The sequence below is a fragment of the Crocodylus siamensis genome, chromosome 4 (genome assembly GCF_052110815.1).
Source record: "Crocodylus siamensis isolate JL-2025a chromosome 4, ASM5211081v1, whole genome shotgun sequence".
NCBI lineage: Eukaryota > Metazoa > Chordata > Crocodylia > Crocodylidae > Crocodylus > Crocodylus siamensis.
This window is the reverse complement of record NC_143398.1, coordinates 232,199,895-232,220,962: the sequence shown is the minus strand read 5'-3', so window position 1 is coordinate 232,220,962 and position 21,068 is coordinate 232,199,895. Positions and strand designations below refer to the sequence as shown.

The 21,068-nt window shown below is 41.1% G+C and overlaps 1 protein-coding gene across 6 annotated transcripts in view; it reads right to left on the bottom strand.

The window, feature by feature from the left end:
• The window catches only part of NCKAP5 (NCK associated protein 5), a 702,047-nt gene that overhangs the window by 87,039 nt on the left and 593,940 nt on the right, over positions 1-21,068 (bottom strand). For 4 of the 6 annotated variants that reach the window (XM_090045889.1, XM_090045887.1, XM_090045883.1 and 1 more), the window contains 4 exons: positions 18,090-18,194; positions 14,789-14,980; positions 6,705-10,513; positions 5,822-5,942 (listed from right to left, as the gene is read on the bottom strand). In XM_090045889.1, the coding sequence (XP_089902015.1) occupies positions 5,822-5,942; positions 6,705-10,513; positions 14,789-14,980; positions 18,090-18,194 (4,227 nt within the window). The remainder of the gene's footprint in view (positions 1-5,821; positions 5,943-6,704; positions 10,514-14,788; positions 14,981-18,089; positions 18,195-21,068) is intronic. The other 2 variants (XM_090045888.1, XM_090045884.1) reach the window with 2 other exon arrangements.

The window sequence follows — 21,068 nt, the reverse complement described above, 5'->3', positions numbered from 1 at the left end:
CCGCTCTTAAGCATTTTGTCAACTGATTCCTTACATATACAGACAAAACCATCTACAGCACACATATTTGTAGCCGTGATTCAGAAACAAGGCCATATGTTTTTTTCCTTACATCACACCAGTATGTATAAATGACACAGGAATGAAGAAAATTTCAGCAGGCTCTTTTCAAGTGCTTGGTGGCCTTGTTACAACTACTTGTTGACCATTTTCTGTTGTCCTGTGCCTCTTACAGTATCCATTTTACTTTATTCAAAATAGCCTTAACTATGACACACAACCTGAAATCTTAGAATTCATTATGCTCATTTGCATAAACCAGCACTGATATTTTTTTTTTAACAGAGCCTAAATTCTGCCTCCTTACACATAAAGTGCCATTGACTTCTTGCAACTAGTAGACAAGAAGCATTCAGTTCTGTATCTTTGCAAAGCCACTTATAATTTATTAACCATAAAGATTTTAGAAAATCTTCTTCCAGACATGTAGAATGAAAAGAAAAATACAGGAATCACACTATGCCAGTGACTTCCTAGTAGTATGTGCCTTGTTAATGGTCCTGAGCCCTAACTGCAAGTCAGTGGGTGCATCTACATGAGACATTTTACTGTGTAGTAGAGCAAATTACTGTGTAGTAAGCAAGGCCATCTACACATCCAGACCCTCACTGCCAGCTGCCCCATGGGCAAACTGGGGACAGGGACTGGAACTTGCCCCTCCCCTGCAGTTCTTTCCAAGCCCTCTGCACCCAACTGGGGAGTCAGAAATGGGAGCTGCCTGCTGCTGGGGCAGGGGGATATTGTCTCCACCTGGGCTCTGCCACAACAGCCTGCCCCGGCAGCAGGCAGCTCCCAGGGGCAGGGAGCAATCGCCTAGCCGCCTCCAGGAGGCAGCTATGTCCTGGCCCCATGCCCCTGTGTAGCCCCTGAGCTAGCACCCAGGGGAAGCTCCCCTTGGCCACTGCGCTTCTCCCAAATCCATGCACATGTAGACACCTGCCCAGGGTGGGTTGTTTACTCCCTAGTAAATTACTCAGGAGTAAACCCATCCAGCAGCATTCGCACATGCAGGTGCACCCAGAAAGGCAGGAAAAGCTTACTCAGCTCTCACTGCCTGAATTACAGTGCTCCTCTGTTCTTCTCCCACCTCACACCCTATTAGAGCAGCCTCTTGGCTTGTTCTTACATATGTTGAGGTGTAATAGTCACAAGGTAAAAGAAATCAGGATAAGCATGGCATAAGTGTCTTGACCAGGCCCCTTCTTGTAGACAAACCCCTTCCCTTGTTACACCTGCAGCAGTAGGGCTGATTTCAGTGGCTACATGTCAATGCTATACCACCTCTTCTTTATAGTGATCATACAGAGATGACTTTTATAATCTGGGGCCAAAACATGGAAGCACTGCAATGTAAAGCTGTAACATCTCACCTGCAGTTATCTGCAATGGCAAAAAGACGTGGGGCTTACAACAAAAGAGAATGAATGTTTTTGTTTTGTGTTGGTAGGCCAATCCATGCAGGCCGGCAACTGAATGGCATTTGGCCCTTCAAGTGAGGTGCTATTTTTTGAATAACTTGTCACTACATATTTGGTGGCCGAGTGTCACTCCCAAGGTGCGTGCACAAGGTGGTTGTTGATGGAATGCAGTTTTAACATGATTTAAATGTGAAAGCTGAAGTAACAGTGTTCTCTTGCATAAACTGCATAAAAATTAGGATGAGTGGTGTAGAAGCAATGGCATAATAGGGCCCCCAGCCTTTAACTGGCACATTGAAAGAGAAAAGATTTAATTCTGTGAAATATAAAACACTGTAAAGAAAGCACCTTCTAGAATGCCTGATGTAATTGTCAGGTTTAAAAAAGCAGTGCATACCCGATGAGGCACTGAAGTACGGTAGTTTCAGTGCTGACCCTTGTCACTCAATGTACTTTACATTGTCAAGAGAAAAAAGGAATCCTCTTAGTTTAGGGCTTTTAAAAAGGCTTATAGTTTTCTCAAAAGGCAATTATTTTGCCTTTTAACTGAAAAAAAATGCATGATAGCCCATGCTACCACATGCTAGTGTTTTCAGTCACAGCTGTCTCTCGAAACTGAATCCTTTGCAATCTGCTTCAAAGTAAGCAGGCACCAAAGAATAAGTGAAGTAACTAGTAATAAGATGCATGCATTTACATTCAAATGGCTCTGACAGACATGCAGGGAGGCTGCTCTGATGTGCTGTAAATCCAGTGTCAGAGCACACTTGATTAATCGAGTCTGCTGGAGTGCGGAAATTAATGCGCTCCAGCAGCCTCCAGTGTCATGTGTATCATCAGCATCCATGCGCTGAAAAGTGCTTGTTTGATGAGCTTCAGTTCAGAGTATCCCACTGCCATTTTTCAGTGCAGGGATACTGATACACATGATAATCAGGTGCTTTTAATTAGCACAGCTCACTAATTAAAGCTTCTCCTACCTCCCAGGCATGTCCATAAACACCCATTGAGTCCCAATTGTTTCTCATACAGGACTTTTGAGGACAAGATGAAATTCCACGTGATTTTGAAATCTTGTGTTATAGCCTAATTCTTTAAAAAATTAGCATTAAGAGCTGTAAGTAAATGATTTCATTCTCTTTATTATACATGTCCTTAGCATTTTGGCACTACTTATTTCATTTAGGAATTAAACTTGGCATAATCCATAATAAGGAATTTGCAAAGATGAAGCATATAATGTAATTTAATTTTCAAGAACAATATGGCAAAGATACTTTGATTTCCAGCTTAACAAAGAGCTGTATGGTATAGGATAGGTAAATGCTTTTTCACTATGACTAATTTGTCCTTAGAAGCTAAACAGAAAAATTAGCATTTCTCCATTATTTATGTATATTAAGGACAATCTTGTACTTCACCGATAAAATGAAGTGTGTTTCTTGAAGATATACTTAAAGTCCTAAATGACTCTTATTGTTATATTAGAAAGACTTTACAAAATGAGAGGGGAAAAAAGCAAAGGAAATTATTGCAGCATTAAAAAATAGTAAGTTAAAAAGAAACTGTAGAAGGAATGTGCAGTGTTTTTTGTATTTCTGTATAGTGAAGATATACCCTAAGCTGTCAGGACCATATTAAATGGGGCATAGTTAAATTGAGTGGCTCTGATAAGGGGCTCTGCTTTGCTATCAAAGTTCTAGATCAGTTGGATTGAATTTCCTGCATATTGCACATTTCCAGACTTTCATTCTCTTTCTTTCCTTTCAGTGACACTACAAGGACAGTCTTAGATATGCTTATAATTTGTGGTTTTATAATGCAGGGGACATCTACATTTTCAAAGAAGAGATGATACCATAGAAGCCAGGAGCCAAAAGTTTTCCAGAGCATTCATTCTGCATATGCTTTTTGTGAGAGTTTTTTTTTTCAAATGACCTTGTATATCCTCTTAGTAGAGAAATTATTTGCATGAAAATAAAAATACACATTTGCCTAAACTTAAATGTGTGTGTGTGATACTTTAACCTTATGCACCCTAAACATCAATACTAAGCTAATAGGTTTTCCAATTCCTATTAAGATGCTCTCTTGGAACTTGCTTTACCTTTGAAGTAAGTCCCAGAGAAATAATTATTTCATATTTCAAATTTTCTCATATGAAATAGTGGCATCATGCTGTATTTTAATAACCCACTCCTCTCAAAGCAGAAGTGATATGATTAAATTAATGCTGGACAGTGTATGAGGGTTCAAATTATTTTGCTAAAAGGGGAAAAATAATAACACTGAGGCTACAACAAGGAGCAGAGAGAGTGTTTTTATGACACCAAAGTAATGCAGCCCATGTTAAAATGCCTGTATTGTACCAGTATTTGAAGTTTAAAACATCCTGAGAAAGGCCCATGTTAAAAGCAAGATTACTCCCCACTGGACACGCCTCTATGAGATGCTACATAGTGTAGCTCATTGCTGTGGTGATGTATATTTGGCAGGCACAAACCATGATGCTGATGTCACTGCAGTAAGGTTGGAAACAACCTGTGTGCTGCCGGGACTGTGCGGTAATGGCGGTTACCATGCAGTCATTTAGTACCTGCTAAATGACTGCACTGATGGACTGTGCAGTAACAACTGCACAGTTGGGCGCATTTGTAGAGCATGTCTACATGAGACACTTAACTGTGCAGTAACATAGCTTACTGTGCAGTAAGTACGTGCATCTACAAGTGCACATGCTTACTACACAGTAAATCTTGCTAACCACAAGTAAATTTGCTACCTGCAGATGCAAGTAACAAATTTACTTTCAGTTAATAATGGTGCAGCCGTGCTCATGCAGACGCCTAACCAGAAGCAGATTTGCTCCCGGTCAGCTGTCCACCAGGGGGCAAATAGATTTTTCCCTGCTCCCTGCCTGTTGAAGGGGTGGGTTCTGACACCAGAGCCCAGGCAGGGACTATGTCCCCCTGCCCCGGCAGCAGGTAGCTCCAAGCTCCTGTTCCAAGACTGCCAGGCTCCCCAGCCCCTGCCAACCTCAATCAAAGCACAGGGCTTGGAAAGAGCTGCATCTAGCCCTCTGTCCCAATCTGCCAGTGCAGCAGCTAGTAGCGAGCTACCTGCTAACTGCCCCATTGGCAGATCAGGGCAGGGGGCTGAGGCCTCGCCCTCCCCTGCAGCTCATCCCAAATCCCTTGGCCCTGACAGGGAAGCCAAAGTCAGGAGCTCCCTACTGCCAGGGCAGAGGGACATTTTCCCCACTCCAGCAGCAGGCAGCCAAGGGGGCATGGTATAATGCCCTAGGCAAGGCCAGGAGACAGGTGTTTCCTGGCCTGGTGCTTCTCCCCAGCTCCTGGGCTAGCTCTCAGGAGGAGCCTAGAGCTCCTTCTGGTGGTGGCAGAGACCCATTGCAGGACCTCAGGAAGTGGGAGCAGTTTGCTGCCATCAGCAGCAAATCTGCTCCCACTTCCTGCATGTGTAGATGCCTGCCCTACTCGCAAGTAAACTGATCCCAGATCAAATGCATGTGTAGATGCACCCACTGGTCTCTAAGTTTAAGTATTAAAAGCTACACTGCAAAGGGTAATTGTACAGTAAGATCCTACATCACAGTCCAGCAAAGATACAGACATGTTCTAGCTTTACGCACTCCTGATACACCACAAGCTCTTCTCACAAGACAGAATATTAAAAAATTGCATAATCTTAGCAGAATCAGGGTCTAATAATGGATTAGGCATTTTACTTGAGAATTGTTACATTTCTGTTCTCCAGATAAAGTATTGGATCCAGTTAAATCTGAAGAGAAGCACAAAGCCCACTCCAAGACATTTGGGGAAGAGAATTTCAGAGACTGAAAGGGCAGTGAAGGAACCAAATTTCAAGGCACCTAATCCAGACCTGTGACTTTGAAAAGTCTCCACCCAAATGTGACAAATATTCCTTAAAAGAGGTGTACCACTTTGCCTTTCTCTATTGGGTTTTGGACTTCTTGGTTTTTTATTATTCCATACAAGTATATAATTTTCGGGGGAAGAAATGAAAAAGAAAAAGAAGAAAATTGCCCTATTATTTCACTGAACTGCACTACGATTATGGCATCATTCTGCATATCTGCAGAAATTGAATTGCCAGTAGAAGCAGGAGGATCTTCCCGAGTAGAAGCATAATCTGGCCCGTAATCAAACTACCAGCTTTTGCATTAATTCATAGTTCTCTAGCAACAAAAAAACACTTCTACCACATATAAACAGTTATTATCCTGTTTGTCTGTACTGACAATAAGGAACACATTCACAAGTTAATAAGAGGGTAATAATGTTTTCATGTACAAAAGGACTTACCAGGGTCTGATTCTGCATTTCCATATCAGCTTTTGTTTTGCTGTTTTTCTTGTGGCTTCCTTGAGTGCTGATAGAGTTGCTGGGAAGAGAGGAGCCCTGGGAGCTGCCCTTCGACACACTCCTGTAGGAAACATTATTTGATCTACTTTCTGTCTGCTGAGCTGCTTTCTTATCAACTCTGCAGGTAGAAAGTGATTCCTCTGATAAATTACACTGCCCTTCTTCAATCACTCTACTTTTCCCATTCCTTTAATGTTTAAAGTAACCTCTCTGTACCTTTCTGTCTCTGGACCTTTGAGTGATAAATGTTTCTAACTAGCCTTGATCAAATCTGTCACTTGCAATTTCAGGTAGTATATCAATTTAGTCTTTCACATATAATGATTTATTTTCTATGTGGGGCTGCTGTGGGGCAAACTGGAAAACACCATACATTGATAGCTGAGTCCCTTTGTGGCCTAAGGTTACAGTAGTTGCAAATGTAATTAATTCTGGCTACTTACCAGATACATGTTTGCTGGTTACAATCAATGAGGATGGGATACATAAAAAACATGTATCTAATTTTCTTCTGTTTCACACCATATGCCTACATTCATGGCTTCTGGTGTCATTTGGATTCCTATCAACTTTGATCTAACTTACCATTCTTTAATTTCAAAGACCAATGGCTTGGTTAACAAAGTAACATGAAACAAATTATCATTTTATTGCTAACCTTTTTTTTTTCAGAGATTAAAATCCTGGGAATGTACAAAATGAAAGCTGCTACGCCTTCCTTCTCTAGAAGAAACATGCTTGCATTGTATTTAACATTGAAGCAGCAAGCAAAGCTGAGGGGAAAAATATTGCACATCCCAACTTTGTTTCACAAAACAGTTACCTGTTTAAAAGCTCCTTCATAAAGCCATCTTTTGCTGAGTAGGGAATTGTGGAGGAGCTGCTCTTTTGTTCACACCTAATTTGGCTGAGAGCATCTTGTGAAGCCTTTGTATTCTTTCTGCCTTTCAAAACATCATCTAAAATATTGCCATTCTCTGTTTTCCTATTAAATTCATTTTCTGCTTCACAGTGCTGTTCGGTTTTCTTTTTATCTTTTTTTTTCTCTAATTTTGCCTGCTTATTTCCCAAAGTGGAACCTTTTGTATCTTTCTTCTCTACTTTTGTTTTAGAAACCTCTGTCTTCCTACTGCTCAGGGCTGGCAGCTTGCTCTTCCGGAAACCAAACCAGCTAGCTAGAGAAGGCCCAGTCTTTTGTTTGGTCTCAGATGTGGAAGATTTATTTTGCCCTTGACCCTTTTGTACATTTTCCTGGATGCACAACATGACTTTTTCTTCTATCGTAGGTTGTAGAACAGGTGAACTCAAAGCACTAGTAACCTTCGCAGGGGCTTCAGATAACTTTAAAGAAGTTTGTTGTCTCTGCGATTTGGCTGCTTCAAGTTTACCAGGATACTGTGTGTTTTGAAGTGATGGAATCTGCTCTGATGAAAAAGCAGGTGCTGGCTCCAGCTCCAAATCTGTTTGCATGGCACGTTTTTTGGTCAGGGGTTGCGGTTGAGAACCATCGCTGCTTTTCTCATTGTGGATAGACAGACTCGGTGTATCTTTCTGCGATGGTGATTTGTTTCCCTCACATTTAGAAATGCTGTGAAATAAGTCTCCTTTTGGGGATGTTCGAAATGGTAGTTTGCTTGGGCTGCCATGCTGACTATTGCAATAACAGGACATTTCTAAGGCTTTTGAGGTACTTGAAAGGGTCTCAGATGTCACTGCTGGCCCAGGAGTGGCCTTGGTTTGAAATCCGTCCGTGGTAGAGTTCTGCCGTGTTAAAGAATTGCCTCTTTCGGAAGTGTTAGTAATAATCTGAGTCCGGACTTTTCCAAGCCCTTCTGTCAAAGGGGTAGATGCTTTTTCTCCTGTATGAATGCTAAAACTTTGACTACGGGCTTTTGCTCCATTCATGCCCAGAGCTGGTTTCAAGTATGACTTGTTACTAGAAGAAATAGATCGCTTAAAAACTTTGTTTTCTAATCCATCTCCTCTCTCTACCAAGCTGCAGTTTTCAGGGGAATGAGGTGATAGTGTATCTGTACCAAGCCCCACAGCAAAATTATCTTTTATTTCCATATCATGCTTGCTGACTTTTAATTCAGTACCAGTTGCATCTGTGGCAGTTCGACATTGGGATTCTTCTGGCTTGCACTTACTCGAACTCACAGTGCTTTTGGAAGCTGCATTGATACTGTCTTTTTCTTGCTTCCCTGGGACCGTCGAACTCTTCCTGAGAAGCTGGGGAGATTTGACAAGTAATTTCAGTCCTACAGGGAGACGGGTTTTAACTTCTTTCTCATGAGAGCTCTGGGCAGCATTTGAGGTGTCGCTGCCGTGAAACGATGGCGACAATGGAGAATGGTTTACCTGAGAGAGAAAAGGCTCACTAATATTAGCTGTGTGACATTGTGGGGATGTGGGGGGACTGTTTGGTATCTTTTGTTGCTGAGACGCTCCACTGCCATTAGATGGTCCTTTTCTACCAGAGTGTGCGCTTTGTGAGGAGTTCGTTTCCAGTGGCATACAAGCCAAAGAAAGAGGCTTGGATGTCTGTGAACCCGGGCTAGAAAGTTCCCTGTTGCTGCAGGATGCCACCTGATTAGAGGTTTTGGGGAAAGCTCTCTTGGTGAAAACTTTGGAAGGTCCTTGGGAGGTTCCCGGGGAGCTGTGGGATTGCTGAGAGGTGCATTTGGCTTGTGCACTCATTTCTGAATTCTCTGGAAGGTAAGTTAACTCAGTTTTAGTCTCGGTGGATGCTTTTCTTGCTTGCGTTTCATGACTGGATTGGTTATGGAAAGTAGGATTTGCATTTCCTTTTAGAGGAGATGATTTAAGTCCATTTTTTGCTGGTTCACCAGGAGGCGGGGCTCCTGGCTTTATGGATAAAGGTGGGGAATGTTCATAGTTTGGTCTTACCAACAGGGATGTTGACCTGTCTGGAGGGGGTGGCGGGGAAGGGGACCGAGATACTGTGGCAGCTAAATCAGAATGAACATCTCTAGTTGGGGGTTCTCCACAGACATTGGGCTCTACAAGGCGTTGAGGCAACAACGGCGAACCTGGAACGTGGCTCTTTGGATTCCTTGTCCAGTCACTTCTGCCTGGAATTTGAGGATGTTGCGACGAGTGGGAAGGATGCTTGGGAACCTGCGACTCTATTTTTGAATCTGAATGATGAGTTGGACTTTGTGCCTTTTTGAATCTCGGAAGTTTTACAGGTGGAAAAGCTGGGGATTTTTCTAGGGTTGTAGAGCCAGCTGATGAGGCCATGGTATTCTCCTCACTATCTGTCATCTTAGTTTTCTGTGGTGAAAACTTACCTCTGCTGGGTATTTTACTCAAGTTTTGTTTTTGACTGACACCTGCAGGCCCAGTGGAGATGGAATTGGCCTTGCATGATGTAGTACACACTGGCTTCACTAGCTTTTGTCGTAGAGTATTTTGCAACATAACTCTTCCAAAATGTAAAGATTCATTGCATGTTGTAGGGACAGCTGTATTTTTATTCCCCACATTATCTTGGACAGTCTTTTTCTCTGTTACCTCGTCAGGTGTTTCTAAAACAGTGTAGTTTCTAGCATCAGTTCCTGTCTGCAAATTAGTTATTCCCTGAGGTATAAGTTCAATGTATTCTGCACGGGGCCCAGTTTGTGACTGGTTGATTGAAATTTCATTCCTTGTTACAGTGACAACTCCAGTTTGATGCGAGTTGAATTCAATAGGCTCGCCATCCTCAGCATCAAATATTACAGTAATGCACTCTTCAGAAGAAGTCTTTTTTATAACTTTTTCTTGTTTAATGAAATTACAAGTCTTTGGCCTAATATCCATCTGAGCGGATTCTTGTTTTTTTTCTTTATCAGTAGATATACACTGAGAACTCTCCATCCTTGAAAGCATGTCAGAGCTCTTTGTATGCCTGTCAGCAAAGGGAGTTAATAATAAATCTGATGGACTTTTCTCATCACTGCTTTCTATATGTAATTCATCCAGGACTTCATTGTCATCGGTATCTGAGAGCTGTAAATTAAGGTCCTTCCAGCCCATATTAGCAAGGCTTTGATCCAGCTTCATGTTGGTACATGATTTTACTTCTAACTGAAGTCCATTGACAAAACTAGTTAATTTTTCAGGTCTTTCTTTTGAATTAAAATATGAACCTCTGTCCGGTAAATGTTTTCTATTAGACTTCCAACCAAATAGACTGTCAGAAATACTGTGGGTTAATTTATTGCAATAGATCCGGCAGTCCTTGCTTGGTATTTCATGCAGCAGAAGTAAAGATGAAGCCTCATCATCTGCATCATCGTGTGAATCTGAATCATAAGTGAAAGCTTTGTTGTGTTCAATGCAAATGCTCCCTATTTCCACCGGCTTACAACGAACCAGTTCTTTATGGCTGCCACACTTAATTCCAGGAGAATATATTCCTTCATTGGAGTCCATGCAATCTTTGTAACCCCATTTTGATATTACTGAAGGTGACTCAAGTAATATTTTTCGTTTTTGTAACTTCTTCAGCCCTTCCAAAATATGGTTTTCCTTGATACGAGTTGGAGGTAGATCATCGGCGGGACTTGAGAGGTTGCTTGGGAATGAAGAACCAATGCTTATCCTTTGATCCCAGCTTATAGATGACTATTAAAAACCAAAACAAAACAGAAATTACTGAAAACTGGTAAGAAGAAAAACACAACATGTCTTATTTCATATGTTATGAATTCCATATACTCTTAAGGTCCCAACTCTGGACAAGGTTACCATTTTTGCTACTGATGCCAGTGTTATTCCTTAATGAAGGCTCTCATAATAAAGTGAAAAGGGGTGTGCAATTGGAAAATCAAAGAGAGAGAACATGAACAGGGAGGTAAAATGGAAATGAGAAGGACTTCGAGTGTCAAAGAGACAAGGAACACACATAAATGAGAAGACTGAGATTAAATCAGAGCAAGAAAGGCACTGTGAAAGGATGACTGGTTGAATTAAAGGGAAAAAGGAAATGGGAACAATGGAGTGAGTGAATAATAAGGGAATGAGGAAGGCAGGTGAAGGAGCTGTATTCCTACAGGCCTAATTATGCGCAGCTGACCTGCCAGTCTACATGCAAGGAAAATATAGTGAGAGCCAGACAGCAGATATACCAAATACTGTGTATTTACTAGGGGCTCCAACATCACTGTGACAAGTTGGGCCCTGTGCCAACACCATACTAACACTCCTTCTACTGCAGATATTTCCCTAGCACTCACAACCGTTTTGAGTTAAAAATAGATTTAGGATTGTGAGGGTCTCAGGTATTATGGTATTGGGGACATGTAACTAGGTAAGGTAGTGAGCCGTTGCCAGAATTAGTAAAGCAGCAGTGGTGGCAGTGGTGAAGAAGTAGGGTTGTTTGGCATGTGACTTGTGATACCCGGCAATTATGAACTTCATAACTTTAACTAGATGTGTCTCAGGAAGTTTAAAGCCAACCAAATAGCCCAGAAAACAACTAGGGATGATGGAAAGTTCCTTATAACTGCTGATTTTTTATTTAGTTTTTTAGTATTCATCTATGAAGAAGCAGTGAACTAGGGACATAAAAGGCCTGTGGCTGGTCTTGTCTGTCCTGCTATAATACACATAGCTACTAATAAAATGGGTATAACTTCATCTTTTATTAATCAAAGGGTCTGGTATCTATTACTGAGGGAAAACCCCAGGGTCTGTCATAGTTTCTTACATGGAAGTCTTTTTTCATCACTTTTAAAGTTTTCTTTTTATTTATTTACTTTTAAAAAGTAGCAATCACAATAGAACAGAAAAATGCATGAGTAGGAGAGCAGGCAAGTCCAAATTGAATAAGCTGCCAGCACAGCTGACTAGTAACAGCCCTGTCCCTGGCCAAGTGCCTGCTTCCTGCGTGGGTCCCAGGTTGCACCAGCCAGGGGACAGGGCAGCTGCTCTGGCAAGGAAGTGAATATGCTCCAGGAACCAACAGCCCAGAGCACTAGGACACTTGTGCCGGGGAGCAGCCTTAAACTCAGCACCTGCCTATTGCCAGGTGGTCTTGCTGTGCCTTAAGCCATAGCATGGCTGCCTGGTAACATGGAGGAACAGGGTTCAAGGCTGCCCCCCAGGACATGCATCCTAGCATGCCGGGTTGCCGATTCGCTTCCTTCCAAGAGCAGGTGCCCAGCTCTCACTTACAAAGCAGAACAAGAATTATGCATACTTGGGAAAGGATGTTTTTGTACAGAAAGATACCGGGATGATCTTACTTAACCTAAAATGATGGCAAATTATTCCTCACCTAAAAATGTTAGGATAAAACACCTATTTTTCTGACTTTAGAGTAGTCTGTGCTCCTCAAAGGGCACGGTAGAAGATATATTCTTTTGTGAATCTTAAAGCAACATTTGGAGAAACTCTAGCAAAATATACTATATGGTAATATCTTCCACCGGAAGGGAGAAGGAGTAGATGAGATGTAATACAGTAGGAGATGCAGGCTTTGCAAGATTAGGTTCCCTACTTTCCTGTGAAGATGAGGTTTTGTGAAGGGACTACAAACAGCTGGCCAGCTGCACAAGACCACTGAAGTGCTCCAGATGTTTGTTATAAAGCTTCATTTCAAAGCGCAGCACTTCTCCAATCAGCTGCAATGGAGCACACAGCTCCAGGGAACGGAGAAGCAGCACCCGTGGAAGTAAAAGGCCACAGCAAGAGGCTGCGTGGCTCATCCTTAAATGGTTGCAAACCCCCTGGATACAAATGACAAGGTGCCTACTCTCAATGAAAAGGCGTGCTTCTGTAACACCCCCACACACTTGGGTTGTGTATGCAAAGCATGTGCTTTTGGCTCTTGTGTATTGTGATTTTCTGTGTGTGCACGTGCGTGCTTTTGTATGTGGGCAAGATGGCCCCGGTTGTTCTGGCCATGTGCTCTGCATATGGAAAGTTGAGGCCTTGTATCTAGGCAAAACAAGTAAAATTCTCTGGCCTGATCGGCTAGGGGTAGCAAAGATGGTTCAGGCAGATTGGTTAAGAGGAGGAGTGGAGTGTGGCACCTCCTGTCTGGCCAAGGCCGGGGTGATGTCATGCAGAGGGATATAAGGAGAGCTGAGCTGGCTGGGGGTGGAGGGGGAGCTGGTAGGGGCTGCTGAAGAGTGAAGACTCCTCCAAGGGAGAAGTGATTTGCAGATAGTGAAAGGGGAAACTTGGGTGGAGGAGACAGAGAGAGAGGGAGAATTGTCCCAGTGTCTGGGATCTCCTCTCTCCTTCTTTTCTTCCCCCTTTTCTAAGGGATTAATACTAGGGAGAAAGGTATTGGTTTCCCTTGGATTGGCTGGCCAGCAATTAGGCCTGGCAGTTTTAAACATGGTTGAAACCTGGGAGTTTCTAATTCTGCTACTTTTGGGCTGGGGTTGAAGTTTGTAACTTTCTGCTCCCAGGGGAGTTGTATGACCCAAACTACCTGCAGCCCAAGCCTAGAGGGTAGGCCTGGCTTTCCCCTTTGTTTCTTTTGATGGTCCTTTGCTCCAGTCAAGCTGTGCACTTGGGTCAGCTGTAGCCAGTAATCAATCTGACTCCCTTTTGAGTTTGTCCTGTAGTTTTTGTTTCAGCAGGCCATGTAATCCAGCCCAGAAGTCTTGGGGTGCATGCATGCTAGCTGGAGCTGCAATTCCACCCCACTCCTCCCACATCCTCTCCGTGGGAGCAAAGATCGGCACTGCCACTTCTCCAGGAGCAACGAGGAGCCCTTTGCAATGCAGAAGGACTCACGTTCTTGAGCAGCTCTTGCCAGTGCAGTGAACCCAGGGAGCAATCTCTGGTGTGGACCCCCCTCTCCTTTGCATTGCTGAAAGGCTGGTATAGGGTGCAGGCCCCCAGAACTACCTGTTGGGAAGCCCCAAGTCCCAGACTGCCTCGGTATGGTTGAAGCTTCCCCCAAGAGGGTGCCACCTATAGACTTTGCTTTGGAACCAACAGTGTTTTAAAATTACATTTAATGTTTTGGGGGTGTTTTTATTCTCTGTAATAAATGTGGGTTTTGTGTTTGTACTGCTTGTGAGGATGGGGTTTTGTTTAAACAGAACACCCCAGCAAATTTAGTGTTCCCAGATTTCTGGGTAGGGACTTGAGCCACTGGTATAATTTAGGGGGTACCCTGACATGTGAACCCAGCCCTTCTTGCTGCTGACTGGTGCCTTGCAGAAGGGCTGCATTTCTTATAATGTTCTGTTTAAATGACTGTAATGCTTGTGAAAGGTACTGAAGTCGAAGTCTGGAAAAGTCAGGCCCGTCATTTATGAATGGTAAATGCAGTATCAATGTGTGTTGCTTTGTTGTAAGACCATATTTAGAAGTACCAGCCTCTAGGGATGAGAGGATTATTTATTACTCAGAGTCATTCATGGCCAGATTGTCTGACATACCCAGGTTTGGTGTCTCACTGCAGCCTGGTGCACATTGCAAAGCAGTCTGTGGTTCCTCTAACACAAGCCATTGGCAATGTTTCCCAAAAACCCACTTACCAGCAGAGGATTTTAAAGAGCAGTCTACTCATAGGATGATACCACATGCTATCCTAGAAAATCTGAGCAGCCCAAATGAATCACTGGACTTGTATAAATTGGGGCAGATATTGGTTTCATGTATAAATGCATATGCTCTTTCTGCGCATAAGGTTGCATTCTGTAAGGCTCTTATGCCCCTTAACTTAAATAACTAAGGAGTCCTGCCTCTCACATCCGCACATTTGCCACTGCTGAACTCTAACATTAAACTTTTGTGATAAATTAAGTGAGGGGGGACGGGAAGGAGGGGAAGAAAAGCATGTATTTCAGAAATTATCAACTCTTCAATTAATCTTGTTTTGTATTGTTTCAGATAAACTTGGGTCAATAAAAGAAAGAAATCAATTTGCTTCACCCTTTTGCTGCACGTCTTTCCATCATTCCAAGTGTAGGAGGAGCCGCTGGAATATTCACTGCAAGCACTTGACAGGGAGAGTTCACTGCTACTGCAGCTGCTCCGGGGATAAAGGCGGCTGGACCCTGTTATATTTAATTGACTCTGACATTTCAAGGCAGGTATACTGGCTTTCACATTCTGCTGGCATTCCTAAAGCAGATGAGATAGAAGTATCATATGGGTGAGAACAGATCATGTCCACTTTCCCCTGGTTTAGTTAGAAGGGCAAAATGCAAGCATGCAGTTCATTATTTTCATACTGCACCATTAAGAACATGTAAAATGAACACGTGTAAGTAAAATAAATAGCTCTCATTCTGAATATATTAAAATGGAAACACATCTGAATTCATTCCATTTTCTTTCTTTCTTTATTCTGGCTCCTCTAGTCTGCTGGCTTTTCAATAAGGGTGTTTTGAGTGTATTTGAATGTTGGCGTTTATATCAGCAGCATGTTTCAGTAACATACAGCAAACAAAGTTATAAGAGTACAAGTACATCTTGACAACTGCATTATAGTCCCACAATGTAACAGATGAGGCTCTACAAACTGGACAAGGTAAATTAATTTAGTGTCCCAACCAGAATGTCCACTGAGAATGGAAACTCTCCATTACAGTCTAATTTTGGTTTCCTATCTAGTCCAAAGCTTTGTCTAAGAAAGTCTCTGATGTAGGACAATCCATCTTTGTGTCACTCCCAGACAGCTGAAGCCTCTTGCTTATGCAATTTATTGACACTTTATGGCTGCCTTTAGTACTAGTGTAGTTATCGCCCCTCTCCAAATGCAATTTCAGCTGACTGTGACTAAATGCCAGCTTTGAGGAAGGGAGTAATGAAGAGCAGATAGCACTTTAAGTAAAATATTAAACCTTTGGAGGACTATCTAGGATGTGTTTAATTTGTTTTCAAACTAATACTCCTATGCCTAACAATTCTAGACCTTCTTTAATGGTAAGTGCTTGCTTTGTTATGCTGTTCTGGTATTCTCTAGTTGCCATAGAAAATCAGACACTTTTTTAATTATCCACAATACCAAAAAGAGTGATGCTACTTTATTTTCTCAGAAACTTTTCCATTGAATTTCATTAAAACTAGAAAATAATCTTACAGCCAAGCCTTAAGCAATATTTATTGATTTCTGCACTTGTTTATAGCCTAATATGGTTTTGCTTAGATGGGTGTTTTCACATTTATATCCCAATAGGACATAAAGAAACTCGAAGTTATATAATCTAAGAATAGCTGGCAATACTATCAGATAGGTTCAATGAACATGTAAATGTTTCATAGAAATCTTAGGAAAACATTTCATTTAGAGACTATTCTTCTTCTAATCTGTAACAGGCTGGTTGGATTTTTGTTCATATTTTTTAGCCACCATGGCTGATGCTGTACTCAGCCAAGAGCCTGAGAACAGGATTTTTATTGCTGAGGAGTTCATCACTACTGCTGTTCATTCCTCACCTGACATCATAATGCTCTGTTTTTGACAAACCTAACTACAGGGCAAACCATTATTCTCTGTCATGGGCAAAACCCATGAATGGAAAAATCAGTCATTGGTAGCAGCAGCAAGGTTTATTTACCTCCGGGAATTATTGGCGCATGTGCTCCTAGGGAGCAAGAAGTATGAGAGGAGGGACTTTCAGGTCTTGTGGACCACAAGGGAGCACAGATCCTACATCTCAGGCTCAGGGGTCTATGGCAGAGTCCTTTTGCCTTGTTGATACAAATCTCATTTTACCCCTGGCACCCTTGGGAAATGCTGTCATTGTTTATGTCTGCATTCCCCCCTTCAGGGCATAGTGGCTAATAGCAGCACAGGACATGTCTACCCCATGCAAGGCAAAATAGATTTATCTTTTGCTAACTGTTTCAGCTGGGGTGCTAGAGAAACATGCTGGTTTGAGAGACAGCACATGAGGTTGCACCCTACATGCCAAGCTAGAAATGTCACCAAATCTGTACCACCTAATCTACGTGGCACTTGCATGGAAGGCATTCTGGAGCCAGCGGGGAAGGTTAGAACTCATCATGTTGCAGACCCCTCCCTTTGCGCTCCCATTTTTGGCTGCTCTGGGAGGTATTTCTTTCTCCCCTTTATGCTAAAAGAAGGAGATAGTCCTATAATTACAGAGAAAGAGTAGCAGATGGATATCTAGGGGAAAAAAATCTGTGTTCATATAAATATCCTTATTATTTATGCCAAATGAGAAAGTCTGGAAAATATATAGGCATTGTGGAACGTTCTCCAAATCTGCTAAATTGCAGCAGTTTTTTTAAAGGACACTGACATTTTCTTCTACAACTTGCCTGACTTCTCTAGATTCTCTTTAGCCAGCCTTAAAGATTACATTTAGTTCATATATTTAACCTGAAGATTAATTTATTAATTTACATTCTATAATCTGAATTTTTTTTTAAACATGAGTTTTAAACCATTACCTTTAATGAAATCAGAGTACAAAAGCTGAATGCCAGATTACAATTTAAATACATAATTGTTGGTAAAAAGGAAAGACAATTGAATGAATCAAACAATTACAGAGACGAAACTTCACATTTAGAAAAACCTAACCTGAAGGCTAAATTACAGAGTGTATGAGGGGCTGATAATATCTTTGTGAAGCTCTGAGAAAGAATGGCTTTTCATTAAAATACATATTATTATCAAGCAGAGTGCATTTTTGTCAACACTCTTATACTTTAAGATCAAAGACAGAGAAAGGCTCAAGGTTTTGCTCTCTTTCCCCTTATTTCTTTCCATCTTTATGTGACTTCTGTTTTTTAAGCTACTTTTTCCTCTTTGTCAATGAAACATGAAAGCCACGCTGGTTAAACTTTTGCCAAATAAGCACAAAGCTAGCCCCATCTGAAAAAAAAATGCAGCGCCCATGAATTTTTAAAAGTTCATACATAATATATCATAAAAGGAGGATGAATAATATGGTGCACGGGCTTTAATAAAAAGCTCCTTGACCATTTCTCAGAGACTCTGAGATGTAATCAATACCCAAAAAGGTATCTTGGGGACATTGCCAAGATTTATGTTTTTTTTTTGCTCAGAGTGATGCTTTCTGCATCAACTCAGGATATGATATTGAATTTTAGAGAACAAGAGAAAGGAAAGTACTGTTATCTGCCTCGACAGCACTGCAATTCAAGGATGAGCTTTATGGCTCACCCATGACATCACACTTTACAGACAGAAATGAATATTCCAAATGAGGGATTCAAAGACAGCACAAACACTCACATGAATCTGAACATCAGCAGTTCGTGATTGCATCAAACTTCTGTTCCTTTCTACCTCTGAAAGCAAATCCCCAGACGAGAGATCTAAGATGCGGGAATGAAGTTTCTGGGGGATGAGGGGGGAAAGGGAATGACCAAAGCATAAACATTTGATGAATATGCAATAGATCAGCATTTTTAAAACTCCAAACGGCACACTTAAATTTCAAGGGAGAACAAGCCCCGTGGTAAAAGAGTATTTGTCCTATTTAGAAAGGTTGCCATTTCACCATGTACCAAGACCAAGACCCACAGAAGAAAGAACAGTTGATTTTTCATCTACAGGAAACTGCACTTTTTCTCCTTGTTATTGTTTCACAACTTATCACTACTGCATGTTGAACAATGATAAATGAATATGAATGCAGCCATATCTACCCTCAGAGTCTGACAGGTTTGAATAAAAAAATATAAAAAAATGAACTATGGAATTAACATTTATAAAGCAATCAACATATTAACCTTGTTTTATTTTGGAGTTGTTATAGCCTGAGTGAATTATTGTAAAAGTGACCCTATTTTTAAACAGCATTGATCTTGTGAAGCCCTCCCTTGCACACATTTTAACTCAAAGCCATTAATGTCATCTGTTAGGAACAATTAATGTGAATGGAAAATAATTGCATCAGGGAGCAAGGGACTCAGAGGATTTTGTGCATTAATATTCACATGCTGTTCGATTACATACTCAGTTCTTTATTTCAGTTTTGCTTGGAAGGACTGCTAAACTGGTGCCATTTCCCTCATATTAATCTGTATCCTAATTACCAAAGCTTTCTGTGTGTATTAAGCCCTATTTTTAATTGCAAATACAATAAAATTCATTATTTATATAAACATTCTTTCTTGGCCAATGACTTCAACAAACAAATGGATCCTATTTGCTGTCCCATCAGTCATGTGAGCCAATTGATTGGATTATAGATATGAAGGCTGTGATCCACAGCCGGATGAAATAAATGAAAAGGTTTCTACTGACTTCAGTGGTCTTCGGATGAGACCTTATAGTAAAATCCTTGCCACCCTCTAACTGGCTTCTCCAAACTCTATAACCAGCGGTGGATCCAGGGGGTGCAGTGGTGCAGTCACTCTGATTTTTGGTCCACCCAAAGTTTACAGTTAATACTAATGGCTATAAGACTAAAGAAACAGCTTCATTTGAGTGTTTTTGTCTAAATATTTTTGTTGTGTTTTTTAATATACAATACATGATACAGCACATTCCAGTAGTTATACTCGTTTTAACTTTGAACTTAAACTGATTAATATAGCCTTAGGCCCCTAGCACATTAGTAAAGAGTCCGGAGTGCGTATACACATGCTCCATCATGTTCTAATTGAACACTGAAGCATCATGTGTATTAAGTCCCTGCATGTTTTAAATGGCTGTGGGGTACTTTAACTAAACCCCATCAAACCAGCCCTAGTTTCTTTTTACCTGGAGAAGAGTGTGTGTTGGGTTATAGTTGATGAGGCACCACATCATCTGCATCCCCATTTTCAGAATCCTAAATCCACCCATGCCTACAACTGTAGGGGAATCAAAATGTATAGGAACCATCATTTCTTTTGTTGTGCTGGTGAGCTGTGTCGGAGGGAGAACAAGTGGCAGGATGGGGCTTTAGTACCTAATGCTCTGCTAGTTCAGACTGTGCTCCTGGAACGCCATCCACTAAAAAAATGAACAAAATGACAAATAGATTCTGAAAGCCTTTGCTGTTCACAGCTGGTATTGAAAACTTCTATTTCAGGCAATTCAGTAATATTTTAAACCACTAATTATTAATTCGTGAGTAATTTGTCACAAGCTACATATTCATTGAGTTTTCTTTCAATGCTTTCATTCAATTGATGCCATCCTGTTTCAGGCAAGATTATGGGAAACAGTTTGCATGATCGATGTACTGTATAATCATATTTCCTCTAACATACTGTTGAGTAGATTTGAATGCCATAAACACTCTGCATCCGATATGCTTTCCATTATAAATATTTACTATACCTAGTGTAAGCATCTTAACATCCCTGTTATCTGGTCTCTACCTGTTTAGTGTGCATTATTTAAAATGTTGCTATTGGAGTTGCCACCTGGTGTTCACCCAAGAATTGAATACTAGCAAATAAACATTCCCAAGCTCACAGGTTTTAAGTGAGTACAACTGTTAATCTTGATCTGAAGGTCTTACAGTGGTTTGGCCACTATAATATCCATTTTCTTCCAGACAGATAAGTCACTGGATTCTATGAGCAGGTGTTGTGCTGGTCTTTTTTTGCCAAAGGATGACTTCTCCAAGGAAACCAAAATCCTGCACCACAATTTAGAGAAAATTTCTATACTAGAGCTGAAGACTAGGGGCATGTGAGTTGAGTAGATGCTTTAACATTTATTTTCCTAGAAAAATATTCCAGCAATATTACTTCCCAAATCACAGAGCTTGAAAGCTTACTTCAGTTTTTTTTTAAGGCTCTTCACACTATTTTTAACAAAAGAATGTTATTGTACAAGTTAGCAGCGTACACGGCAACAGGTGACATAGAGAACAAGGCAAATTGTTATAACATTATCACATGAAATGTCAACCGTTGCTGTCAACATCCTTATAAACCCAGCCCACTCAGTTTTTTTAGCCTATCAAGTAGGCATGAGAAAAATAACTCTTCAAGAAGGAAATAAACCTTTAAATACCTTAACCTAAAAGCATTATTGACAAGATAAATTGTTAAGAGTTATAAGTTATTAAGATAAATGCAGGTATATCCATGTGATACACAAGAAGTCAGGCTAGATGATCTAATGGTCCTTTCTGACCTTAAACTCAACTAATCTATAGAACTATAAATAAATAATAAGCATAAATCAGCAAAACAAAATAATGACTAATAAGCCAGGAAAGTGTGTTCTCAAGATGCACAGCATAACATTTCTGCATTGGATAGCCTT